The following is a 12,872-nucleotide window of genomic DNA, read 5'->3' as shown; positions in this document are numbered from 1 at the left end:
TTGGGCGTTAATATATTACAGTTACACATGACTTTGATAACTAAATTTAAAATTTAGAAAAGTAGGTACCAAAGCAGTCGTCATTAATTAATTGTTCTACCTATCAATAGGTTAAAATGGTGTGCCCTACATGTGGCAAAGTTTGCGGCACAATTACCGGAGACCAGCCAGACGGAACGATGGAAATCAGTAAAAGCTCGCGATACGTTACAGGATTTGAACGTCACAAAAGCATTGTGATAACATATCGTTTCAATTCTGGACAACAAGGGGTATGATAAAAATATATTAGTTTACTATGGTGGCTGATTTGTGCCATTTCGTTATTATTATACATTATATTATATTATGACGGATAGCTCAGTGGTTTGCACACATGCCTTCCAATCCTGAGGTCGGAGGTTCGATCCCCGGCAGCTACTCAGGAATTTTCAGAAACGCTTTTCAGTGTTTCCCACCCAACTAGAGGTGTACTGGTCAGGAACCCAGGCAATCCTTGCGTGTATCAGTGCTATACTCTGAGCACGTTAAAGAACCAGGCTGTCTATTCGCAACGAGCTAGGCTAAGTTAGCCGGACAAGCCTGTATCTGATTTCTGATCTCTCTGTCATGGGGGCTTTGTCTCACTCTGTCCCTCTGGTCAGATCGCTCTGTGTCTGTACTAGTAGAGGATGAATTATGCGCCCTGTGTGGCTGCATTTGAACTATGTAAAGCGCCTTTGAACGTGAAATTGATCATGAAAAGGGCGCTATATAAATCTGGTATAATAATAATAATAATATAATGACACCGGTGTCCGTTCGTCCCTTAACAATTTCGTGTCTGCTCAGTAACTTTTAAACCCTTGAAGAATTTCGAAGAAACTTAACAAAAATGTCGGCATACGACTTGCAGAGCGCATGTTTTGCTTCAAGGTCAAGGTCACACTTACGGGTCTAAGGTCATATGACTTTGTTTCGTGTCCACTTGCTTGAAGGATTTTAAAGAAACTTGGCACAAATGTTCACCACATTGAGACGACGTGCAGAAGGCATGTTTTTATTGCTCGCTTCAAGGTTAGTGTCACATTTAGGGTTAAAAGGTCATAACTTCAGGCGTATATTGCTCCGCATTGCTGATGCTCTTGTTTTGTTCTGTCGCAGCGACACAACGACAAATATCGTTATGTCGCCTCGCCCAATATCGTTATGGCGCCCCGCCGAACGTCGCCCTGCCAAACGTCGCCCCGCCGAATGTCAGCCTGCCGAACGTCAACCCGCAAAACGTCGTTCAGCGGAGCGACGTTTGGTGGGGCGCAATAAAGACGTTCGGTGGGGTGTTAAAACATGCCCAGCTAATTACATTCGGCGGGGCGACGTTCAGTGGAGCGCCATTACCAACGAATAACGAAAAGGCACAAATTAGCCACCACAATTTACACATGTTTGTTTCAATGTATTCTGATGTCTTGTTAAAGTATACTCCATAAAATGACTTTTGGTAGCTATATTGGATTTGGACTTGGATCTGTTTTCTGTCTCGTCAAACCCAACAACATAAAAAAAACTTTGACACTACTGAGGGATTTAAATGTAACTATAGAAAATGTTAGATTGCACTGAGAGAGAAAGCACCGAGCACCGTTACTTTATGAAGGGTGTTAAAACATGCCAAGCTAATTGCTATACTTAATTACATGTTTTTCCAGCGAAATACCGAAATGTATCTGGTATTTTCACAGTGAAATACAAAATATATTTATGACTGATAAGAAACTATAAAATAGAAAAAGTGGAAACTCCACAGGTAATTCAACACGACAAAAACGAAAATGTCGCAGGCTCGGTTTGATTGAGCCTGTTCGTGGACAAACTTGGTAAATTTATACAAAACATGGAATAAAAAGAAAATTTGTTTGTTTTACATGTAAGATCAAAATATAAATGACACAGTATCTTACAATATAGCATCTGGTGTTCACTCGTGAAAGATATTTCAGTCTTACACTGAAACAAACAAATATTCTCTATATTGTAAGCACCCAGGCTTTTGTGTTTCTGACAAATATGTATACAGGATGGACTAGGAATATTTAATCTGCACTCTTAATCACTCTTATCATATTCGCTGAGTAAATCGCATCATTGCTGTGTCAGTCTTGTCGAGTGGAAGATCTACGTTGTTTCAGATGATCAGTTTTGGTGGAGAAAGCTGAGTGCGAAAGTTGAGCCAGTGGTGAGAAAGTTGTTTGTGACTAAGAGCACGGATTACGAAGAAACCATTTCTATAAAATGGTTTGTTGTAGATATGGATCGGGCTATGGTGGAGGAACTGATCCTATAAATACACTTTAAATGATAACAGTAATGAAGTTCAGAGTTTTATATGTTATTTAATTTAACGATAACGTATTCAATATATTAACGACAAAATATGCTTCTTACAATAAAAATGATAAACACGTAGGAGATTAAAGGCAGACACAGCAATGGACCAGTTGCAAAGAACTACTTTCAGCCATTTAGTTTTTATCAAAGTTCTACTAAAACCATATTTTATAGAGATCTACGATATAATTCACGATTCTAGAATATAGCGATAGTATAGTAAAGGAAATTTGGTAAACCGCTTGTACCTAAAGCTTCAGAGCTTGACTGCATTTTTGAAAGTTGTTGAAGATCGAACTTTAAAAGTAGATTAATGTTATTGTTATTGTTGCAACTGACCCAGATTGCTGGAACGTGCGTCCTTTTATAAGTGACGCAATGCTGGAAGTGATGCTGGAATGCTGGGGACCAATCAAAATCCTTGACACAAAAAGCGCGCTGTCAGTGTAATCAGGTCCAGTCACAGTAAACATTAAATAATATGGAATTAACGTAAACTGTGCTGCTATAAAGGGATTAAAAGGTAAGGGCAGATACAAAGAATTGATTTAAAAAGGGGAACTGATATAATTGTCTCCGATAAACCAAAATAGAGACGAAAATATAGCGTTCCAGCATTTTCCAGCATTGCGCGTTCAAAGCAGACAAATAGTTACACGGAGCGTTCCAGAATATTCCTGAAGTTTGCTAATTACATATTCGCTTCCGAATAAGATTTACTTTGAAAACAATCAAAGTTAACAAAACAGTATTCTATGGCAATATAAATCAGTCATTTAAGCATTCCCTGCAAAATTACCAAAATTCATGCGCGAACATTCATAACAAAAATGGCGGACATATTCAACTTGTAAATACATCATGCAGGAATGCTGGAAATCGAAATATTAACAAAAGTGATTTATAACAAGCAAAGATTCTCTGATGAAATCAAAGTGTTATGTCAGTACTAAACATACATTAAAGGAAACTGGATTAAAATCTGTATTTTACACATGGTGAGTACTGGTTCGTAAAGTGAATGATATCCGGATACACGAAAGTTCGGTTATCAGATTTCCAGCTATTACACTCTCCCCACCTTAATATATGAACTTCTCCTGAAGTTGACACCATACAATAAACATCAATGAGCAATTATATGATTATGAACATGCACAGTTAATAATCAATTGATAAATAATGCACATTATTGATAATTCAAATATAATCTTTGGTACAGTTTTAATATGAAACATCTCCGTTAGATTCTCTATCAAAATTTTAACTGAACCATTTCACAGTTCATAACTAAGTACATTTCTTCTACACTTCATAGTTCATAATGGTGCATCTTTTAAGTCTTTTCACAGTTCATACAGAAATACCTTCTAACACTTCACAGATCATAGCATTATACTTAAAACTTCACTGTTCATAATGCTTTTACTTAACGCTCCTCATTCAAAGATACGTCATATTTAAATAGTTCATCAGCACTTCATAGTTCATAATGTGCAAATAGTTCATGAACATTTCACATGTAATACTTTGAAAGTTTGTGATAACTTCGCTGTTTGCAATACGTAAAAGTTAATGATCACTTCATTGTTCATTATACTAAAGAAAGTCCATGAATGCTTCGCGTATAATATTTTGAAAGTTCATGATTATTTCACAGTCCATAGTACTTAAATAGTTCATGGTCACTTCACACATTTTTAATACTTACGAAGTCCATAAATATCTCACAGATAATATTTCAAAAGTTCATAATCACTCCACAGTCCATGCATGGAAATATAATTCACAGTTTATAATTCTTAAATAGTTCATGATCACTTCACGGTCTGTAATACTTAAAACAGTTTGTGATAAATTCACTATTATACCTAAAAAGAATGTCCATAGTGCTTGAATAGTTCATGGTCCTTCACAGTTTGTAATACTCCAAACAGTTCAGAGTTCTTAATGTGGTAATAAGTTCACCAGTTATAATACTTAAAAATAATCCACAGTCCTTGCGCGGAAAATAGTTTACAGTTCATTACGTTAATGAAAAATTACCAATGTATGTATGTATATATATATTAATCAGTATTATGTATTCCAGGGTGTAGATTCCTCAGATGTGTTAAGATATGGTCCTGGCTTTCAGAATTTTCAGGATGATGTTTGTGGTCGCCCCTCGATGGTTAATCTTAGTGGAATGTGTTTCATACTTTGAAGAAGAGTGGAAGGTGGAGTTGGTAAGAATGACCGGATTATTGCTATCTGATTTTCTGTTGGGCTGGTATCTTTTCCTACAGCGATGTTCTTGATGACCTCATAGTTGTAGTCTAGCATTTTTGTTGTTGGTCCAGTGTGGTGCAGTTTGGTTCCAGGTAAGACTAAGTAATTGTATTTAAAAAAGTAGTGTGGTTCGGTCCAGATGTTTGAAGTTAATGTTGTTTTGGAGTTCCAGGGACATTGCCGCAAATTCAACTGCCAAAGCTTTCTGGTCATGTGTGAAGGAGGTCCAGTCATTTGGTGGCCAAAAGAGAGTAGGTGTAATTGAAATGCTTCCTTCTGGTACAGCGCTCCACTCTCTTCTTCCGGGTGGAAGAATTGGCATACTGCCGCTCATCAGAAGTGTTTTTGCTAATACAGATGGAGTGATGTGTATCGGTGTTGGTCTATATATCGGTGCTGCTGCTGGATTCTGTGTGGGGGTTGTTGGTTCATACAAATGTGCTGGTGCTGCTGGATTCTGGGTGGTAGTTGTTAGTCTAAATGATGTTGTTGGTGCTGGTGGTGTCGGATTCATGATGGTCGTTGGTTGGTATGGTGGTGTTGGTGCTGTTGTATTCTGGGTGGTTGTTGTTGGTCTGAATGATGGGTGTCGTTGGCTCATATGATGGTGTTGGTGCTGAGTTAAAAAGTGGTGGAGGTGAGTCAATGTGGTACCTTGGTGATGATACATTTGAGTGGTGATCTGGTGAGCTTTGTGGACTGTCAGTACCAAAAGAGATAGGTGTCGGTGTGTGAAGTGAGTCTAGATCATCTTCGTAGTCAGCTTGTTTTGGCGAGAAGATTGTCGTTGTTAACACTGGTGCTGTCGTGACGGTGTTTGTTGTGAGAAGTGTTGTTGCTGTAGTAGTTGTTGGTATTGCGTTGGTGCTGGTCACTGCTGAAGAAGTTGTTGTTGTTGCTGTCGTTGATGTATTGGTGCGGGTCGCTGTTTGAGATGTTGTTGTTGTTGTTGTTGTGTTTACAAGGGTGCTGGTCACTGCTGAAGAAGTTGTTGTTGTTGTTCTATCGGTACAGGTTGCTGTTAGTGCTGTAGTTATCGCACTGGTGCAGGTCACTGGTTGAGATGTTGTTTTTGCTACTTTGGCTGGGACATCAGTCTTGAACCACACAGAAGTTAGAAATTTAACGTCAATCCCAAGGATAGTTGCTAGTTCTGACTTGACTGAAGTTGAATCTGGATGAAACCTCCAGGGACCTGTCGGTGGAGTGAAGCTGGGATCCAGCGACATCATTTTGTGGATGAGGGGTGTTGTGAGGGCTGGATCCCTTAAACCGGCATCTTGTATCTGTGCCTTGATGACTTCGTTATTGGTGTTTAGAAAAATGACCACTGCATCTTGATTAGACATGTTAATTTGCTTAAGAGTAAACATTGGACCATGCTGTCTTTTGTTTGCCTTCTGAGGGTTGGCAGCCTTTGATCTTGCTGTCCGCCAGCCCTCTCGCCAGCCTGTAATTCCGGGGACACGCCCAGTTGCCCATCTGGTGATGGCTTCACGAGCAAACTTGGCCTCTTCGGAGTCGTAATTTGGCTGCTTATGGTAAGTCTGTATAAATGACTCGGGATTCCTGGCAAAGAAGAAACAGTTCTCCAGGGACAGTGCTCTTTCAGGAAAATCCTGATATATGATCGTGTGGTGATCCCGTACATGCCGTTTAAGATCTTGCGGATGACGAAATTCACGTACCTTCTGTTCCACACACCATGCACAGACAACTCTGGCAGAAGTATGGTTTGCCTTGATGTTATGGTTTGAAAGATCCCTCTGGTTATTAAATACTGACGGACACTTGTCACAAGGGAACGTTGCACTGCCCGATGATTTACCAACTGGAATGTACAATATGCTATAGTTTAGTTATCAAGTAAATATCATCTTGAATAATTTCACAATTCAGCAAATTACATCACATCGACTTATCCTAACATATTCGGAACTTTATTGGCTGATTTAGTGCAACTCTTGCTGTGTCTACCAGTTGATTCACAATTCACAAAAAAATATTCTTGTTGACTTCACATCTATATCAAGTTGGATACTATATCCGGATGTAAAATTAAACACAAATACTGAGCAAATCGCAGGTGGGTGATCAGTCCTCCTTCATTACTCTGGTTGAGCGCTCAAAAAAAAAAGTATATATACGTGCACGCTTTGATGGAGACCACTGTCTCACTGATATCACTTCTACACAAGAAATATTTTTGAATTGAATCAGACAGCAGTTTTTTTGTTTTTTTTTTTTTTATATGCACATCTCAGCCGGTTGAGTTTATTTGAATTATAATTGTGATGACAAAATAATTATCTAGGTGTGTGGTGGATGGGGGCAGATTTTCTTGTTGAATGTTGACTTTGTTAACTCATATAAGTATAGGTACTGATGACTGGAACTGTTATGGGTAGTGAACCTGGGGAAGTATTACTGAAGTGCATTGGACAAGGCCTTTCTAATAGAAATCAGCCATTCAGGTATATGTGAGCATTTGTACAAAGTAAGTCTGTCTATATGTATTGCTTTTGCTGGAACACTTTGTGAACGTTTGACTAGGTATACTAGGTCATCTATTTTCTTCGTAACTATGTAGGGACCTTTCCATTGTGCGGACAACTTACTGCAAACACCATGGCGTCTAGATGTATCATGCAACCATACGGGATCTCCTGGGTTGAAAGCTCGCTTCTTGGCATACAGGTCATAATGCCGCTTGCGATACTGGCTTTTGGTGTGGAGGGTTTTTCGTGCAATTTCATGAACACTTTCTAGCTGCTGTTGGAGGTGTTCTACATAGGTTTCTGGTGTGTCAGTTGTACTACTTTGTGGGGGTAAACCTATATAGGCTTGCAGAGGAAGGACATTCTCTCTCCCAAACACCATTTTATTTGGAGTTTGACCTGTGCTGGCGTGAACTGAAGACCGATAGGCCATCATAACCTGTGGTAAGTACTGGTCCCATGCGCGCTGGTTTGTGTTGCAATACATGCTCAGCATAGTTTTAAGTGATCTATTGAAGCGCTCTACATTTCCATTCGCTTGCGGGTGGAAGGGCGTAGATCGGGTGTGATGTATTTGCAGCTGCTTACAGATGGCTTCAATTAAATTAGAGACAAAGTTTGTACCTTGATCTGTGTGGATTTGCATGGGTACACCAAATCTGCAGACATATTCATTAACAAATGCTTTCGCTATCGTTTCGGAGAGCTGATTTGGCAAGGGTATGGCCTCGGTCCAACGTGTGAAACAGTCACATATAACTAAAATATAGACATTCTGTCGGTCAGTCTTTGGAAGGGGACCAAATATGTCCAGTGCACACTTTTCCTGTGGTTCAAGTACTTGTGTCAGACCCATAGGTGATTTAGGGGGTTTAGAGGGTTTACGTGCTGCGCACATGTGGCATTTCATGCAGAACTTTTCAACATCACCCTTCATACCAGGCCAGTAAAAGGTTTGTCTGATTTTCTCTAGTGTCTTATCCAAGCCTAAGTGGGCTGACGAAGGAATATCATGCATGCAATGAAGCACGTCGGCTCTTCGCTGTATAGGTACCACCAGTTGGCGGTAGTGATGATCACTGTCATCATACCAGGTGCGAAACAGACAACCATCATGTAGAGATAACCGGTCCCACATACGCCACAGTACTTTAGTAGTATTGTTTGTACCAGCAACTTGTTGCCAAGTGGGTCTGTTGTCTGAAATCTCTAGTGCATTAATGATGAAATGAATAGAGGAATCACCAAGCTGCTGATCTCTAATTTCTTTAGAAGACCAGTTTGGAATTACAAAAGATGTGTGTTTAAAAACAGAAAAAGAATCAGTCTGACTTCGTGTCGTTACCCGTGCAACATGTGAATCCGGATTGTCAGAAGAGGGCAAGAGGGCAGAAGGGTCTGAATCGCAATTATGTTGCTGCAAATGTGTATCGTCTGATTCATTGTCTACATTAATTTCATTGGTCACATTATCACTTGCATTTTGTTGCTTAGTACATTTTGTGCAAGGTGATCTGGAGAGGGCATCTGCATTTCGATGTTGGGTGCCTGGGCGGTGGGTCACATTTAAGTCATATGTGCCCAGTACTTCAAGCCATCTTGCGACTTGACCAGAAGGCTGTTTAAGGTTCCTCATCCATGAGACCGCAGCATTATCAGTTCTCAATAAGATGGGTTGCCCATACAAATAATGGTGAAATGCCTTGAGTGCATGGACGACCGCCAGGAGTTCTTTTCGTGTTACACAATAGCTTTTCTCATGTTGATTTAAGCTTTTACTGTAGTATGCGATAACAACTTCTCTATTGTCTTGCAATTGCGAGAGTACTGCTCCAGTAGCAAAATGGCTCGCATCCGTGTCAAGTATGAATTTCGCGTCTGGTCTTGGATAACCTAGTATTGGGGCTGACGTCAAAGCTTGTTTAAGTTGATCAAAGGCATTTGCGCAATCTTCTGTCCATAGAAATTTGTTACTTTTCTCACAAAGCTTGTGCAATGGGCGAGCTATTTTGGCATAGCCATGTACAAAACGTCTGTAATACGAACAAAGTCCGAGAAAAGATTTTGTCGTTTTTGCATTGTGGGGTATGGGCCAGTCGCGAACCACTTTGATTTTCTCAGGATCGGTGGCTACGCCATCCTCTGAAACTAAATGTCCTAAGAATTTAACTTGCTTTTGAAAGAAGATGCATTTTGATGGTTTACATTTCAGACAAGCGTGCTGTAAGCGTTCGAAAATATGTTCTAGGCGTTCAAGGCCCTCAGTTACTGTTGTACATGGCACAATGATGTCGTCCATATATAAGAGACATTCAATCCATTGTAGGCCACGGAGAACATTTTCCATCAGTCTTTCAAATGTCGATGGCGCATTAGCGAGACCAAAACTCATTACTGAAAATTGATATAAACCCATAGTTGTAGCAAATGCTGTTTTCTCTTTATCTTCTTCTCTCATACCAACTTGCCAGTAGCCACTGTTCAGGTCTAGAGAACTGAAATATTTAGACCCAGACAGTGCGTCAATGCAGTCGTCCACACGGGGAAGAGGGTAGGCATCCTTTACTGTGAGATCATTTAATTTTCTATAATCTAAACAAAATCTAGGGGTGCCATCCTTTTTAGTAACTAATACTACAGGTGATGCCCAAGCACTTTTAGAAGGCTCAATGATACCTCTTTTTAGCATTTTATTAACTTCATCTTTTTCGATTTGACGCTTACCGAGGGGCAAACGCCTGGGAGGTTGACGAATAGGGTGAGCATCTTTAGTGTCGATAGCATGTTGAACAATATCAGTTCGACCTATGTCCTCAGCATTTTTTGAAAAGACGCCCTGATATTTATGCAGTAGTTGAGCAAGACTTTGTTTTTCGGGTTCAGTTAGATGCGTAGAGCTACGTTCAAGGAGATCTAAAAGGTGGTCGGGGAAAGGAGTGTTTTCTGTAGGTTCTAGTACTGAGGCAATTCTCTCCTGTTGAATTTCTGGTTCAAAGTAAGACTCACATGTACCTAAAGTAGTTTTCTTATATAATGTTATATCAGACTGACCATAGTTCATTACATTCATTATGAGATTTTTAGAGGTCACATCAACAATGCCGCCCATGATGCAAACTTCACTTTTTGCCATGAGTTCAATTGAAGGCTCTACAAAACCCTGCTGCGTCAAGTGTTCTTTTTGTGGTATTTTAATAGAGACCATCTTGCGAGTATGGGACGGAAGTTTCACGGTCTCTTGAAGTTCAACTCTACAAATCTGATTAGCTTGACCACCTGTCCAAAGTGGGACAAAATTCTGACCTATTACAAGGCAAGACTTTCTGTAATTAATGCTATCAACATGTTGGCGCAAAAAATCTTGACCTAAAATACCGTCTGTTTCCATGCTGCAGACGACAAAAGATAGATCAAAACGTTCATTGGCCATTTCAATCAGGAGATCAACACTTCCTGTAACAGCCATGGAGTCCCCATTTATGGTCTTAAGAACCTTAGACATAGGACGAAGTTGAAAAGTGCGTTCAGTTCCGATTTCACGTAACGTTTTCTCAGAAAGTAGCGAAGTAGTTGCACCACAGTCTATTAGAAAATTTATAGATGCAGACCCTACTTGACATGTTACATAAAAAACATTGTCATATTTATTGAAATTCGAACCTGAACGAGCTGAGTGAACTTCGTGTTGTGTATTTTGTAATGTAGGCCTATTTGTTGACATTGTCGCTGACCCTTGACCTTCAGAGTCAGCGCAAATTAGTTTTCCTGCCTCGGTGCAGGAGAGGAGTTTGCCTTAATGTCAGTGGTATTGTTGCTGAAATGTCGTACATCAGTATTTCTTTGAATATTGTCATGTACATTATGTTGCTGGGGATGTCCGAATGCATTTTGCCTATTTCTGTTTGTGTGGTTATGCCTGACATTGAGATTTTTCGGACATGATGCCCACATGTGATCGGTTGAATTACAACCAAAACATGTTTTAACACTTCTCGGTTGCGACGCGGATCTGTGAACATTTCGTGATGATTCTATTTTATCAAGTCTAGACTCGATGCGTTTGAGGGACAATTCAATGTCTGAAGTCGTATTGCGCGAATCGCAAGCTCGAACATTTGACACAGGAGTCCCGAGAATGGACTCGTAACGCTCGATTACCGCTACCGCATCGTTGATAGTAGAGCAGTTGTGATCCATGCACCTACATTTCATTTCAATTGAAACTAGTTTGTACAGCTGATTCAATGCTAGTTTCTCTTGTGAATGATGATCAAGGTCAGAATACGCCTTCTGTGAGAGCTGCCGGAGATCATCTGCCAGTGATGCAATGCTCTCCCCCTTTAAACGACGCCTGTTTTCTAACTTGCTTAACCATAAACATTGATGTTTACTGCTGCTACCGAAGCGCTCGGACAGACGGACAGACAAAAGCCGATAATCACGTCGTTCATGCTCTGTTAGACTCATGTAAAAATTTCTTGCCGGACCGCGTAAACTTGTAGCAAGCATTAAAACTTTCGTTCTATTGTCCCATAGAGACAACTCGGAACAGTCTTCGAAATGAGATACATACTGTTCAAAACTATTCGATCCGTCATACGTGTCGGGTTTAATCATTGTATGCTGGGGTGTAGCACGTAGGGGACTGCGGTATAAATTGTCGCCACGATCTGAATCAAAATGATATGCAGGTTCATACAGAGGGGTCCTGTTCTCATTGATGTAGTTCATTCTGTCGGGAACACGGAATGTTCGCGGTGCTGGATTATGACAATCATTTCGCAATTGTCTCATCGCATCATTATGTTGCGGAGCAGAGTTTGTGTTATTTTGTGAGATATCATGTCTAGATCCAGTACTTTCATCATTGTTGAAATTGATTAACATTTCTGAATTATCAGTTGCGTCTATCGTCTGCGTTTCGGATGAAATATCACGTGCATCAGGCCGATCAAATGAAATCTCAGGGTCAGGTGTAGCCATTTTGATATGTTTATTGAAAAAATAAGTTGACAATCTTTTTGCCTATGTATTTGTTTATTTATTGCATAGAAATATATGAATGAATAAAGCTTATAAATACATGCAGATATAGGTGTTTCAGTTCGATCACTCGGTCTGTTTTATTAGGCACTTACAGACCGCGCTTCTGACACCAAAAATTGTAAGCACCCAGGCTTTTGTGTTTCTGACAAATATGTATACAGGATGGACTAGGAATATTTAATCTGCACTCTTAATCACTCTTATCATATTCGCTGAGTAAATCGCATCATTGCTGTGTCAGTCTTGTCGAGTGGAAGATCTACGTTGTTTCAGATGATCAGTTTTGATGGAGAAAGCTGAGTGCGAAAGTTGAGCCAGTGGTGAGAAAGTTGTTTGTGACTAAGAGCACGGATTACGAAGAAACCATTTCTATAAAATGGTTTGTTGTAGATATGGATCGGGCTATGGTGGAGGAACTGATCCTATAAATACACTTTAAATGATAACAGTAATGAAGTTCAGGGTTTTATATGTTATTTAATTTAACGATAACGTATTCAATATATTAACGACAAAATATGCTTCTTACAATAAAAATGATAAACACGTAGGAGATTAAAGGCAGACACAGCAATGGACCAGTTGCAAAGAACTACTTTCAGCCATTTAGTTTTTATCAAAGTTCTACTAAAACCATATTTTATAGAGATCTACGATATAATTCACGATTCTAGAATATAGCGATAGTAT

The 12,872-nt window shown here is 39.7% G+C and overlaps 1 protein-coding gene across 1 annotated transcript in view; it reads left to right on the top strand.

Moving 5' to 3' along the window:
• The window catches only part of LOC128559402 (protein mono-ADP-ribosyltransferase PARP14-like), a 78,383-nt gene that overhangs the window by 51,051 nt on the left and 14,460 nt on the right, over positions 1–12,872 (top strand). The window contains exon 8 of the mRNA XM_053550832.1: positions 111–272. Coding sequence (XP_053406807.1) covers positions 111–272 — 162 coding nt within the window. The remainder of the gene's footprint in view (positions 1–110; positions 273–12,872) is intronic.

This window comes from Mercenaria mercenaria, chromosome 9, assembly GCF_021730395.1.
Source record: "Mercenaria mercenaria strain notata chromosome 9, MADL_Memer_1, whole genome shotgun sequence".
NCBI classification, from domain to species: Eukaryota; Metazoa; Mollusca; class Bivalvia; order Venerida; family Veneridae; genus Mercenaria; species Mercenaria mercenaria.
This window is presented reverse-complemented; position numbering and strand designations above follow the sequence as displayed.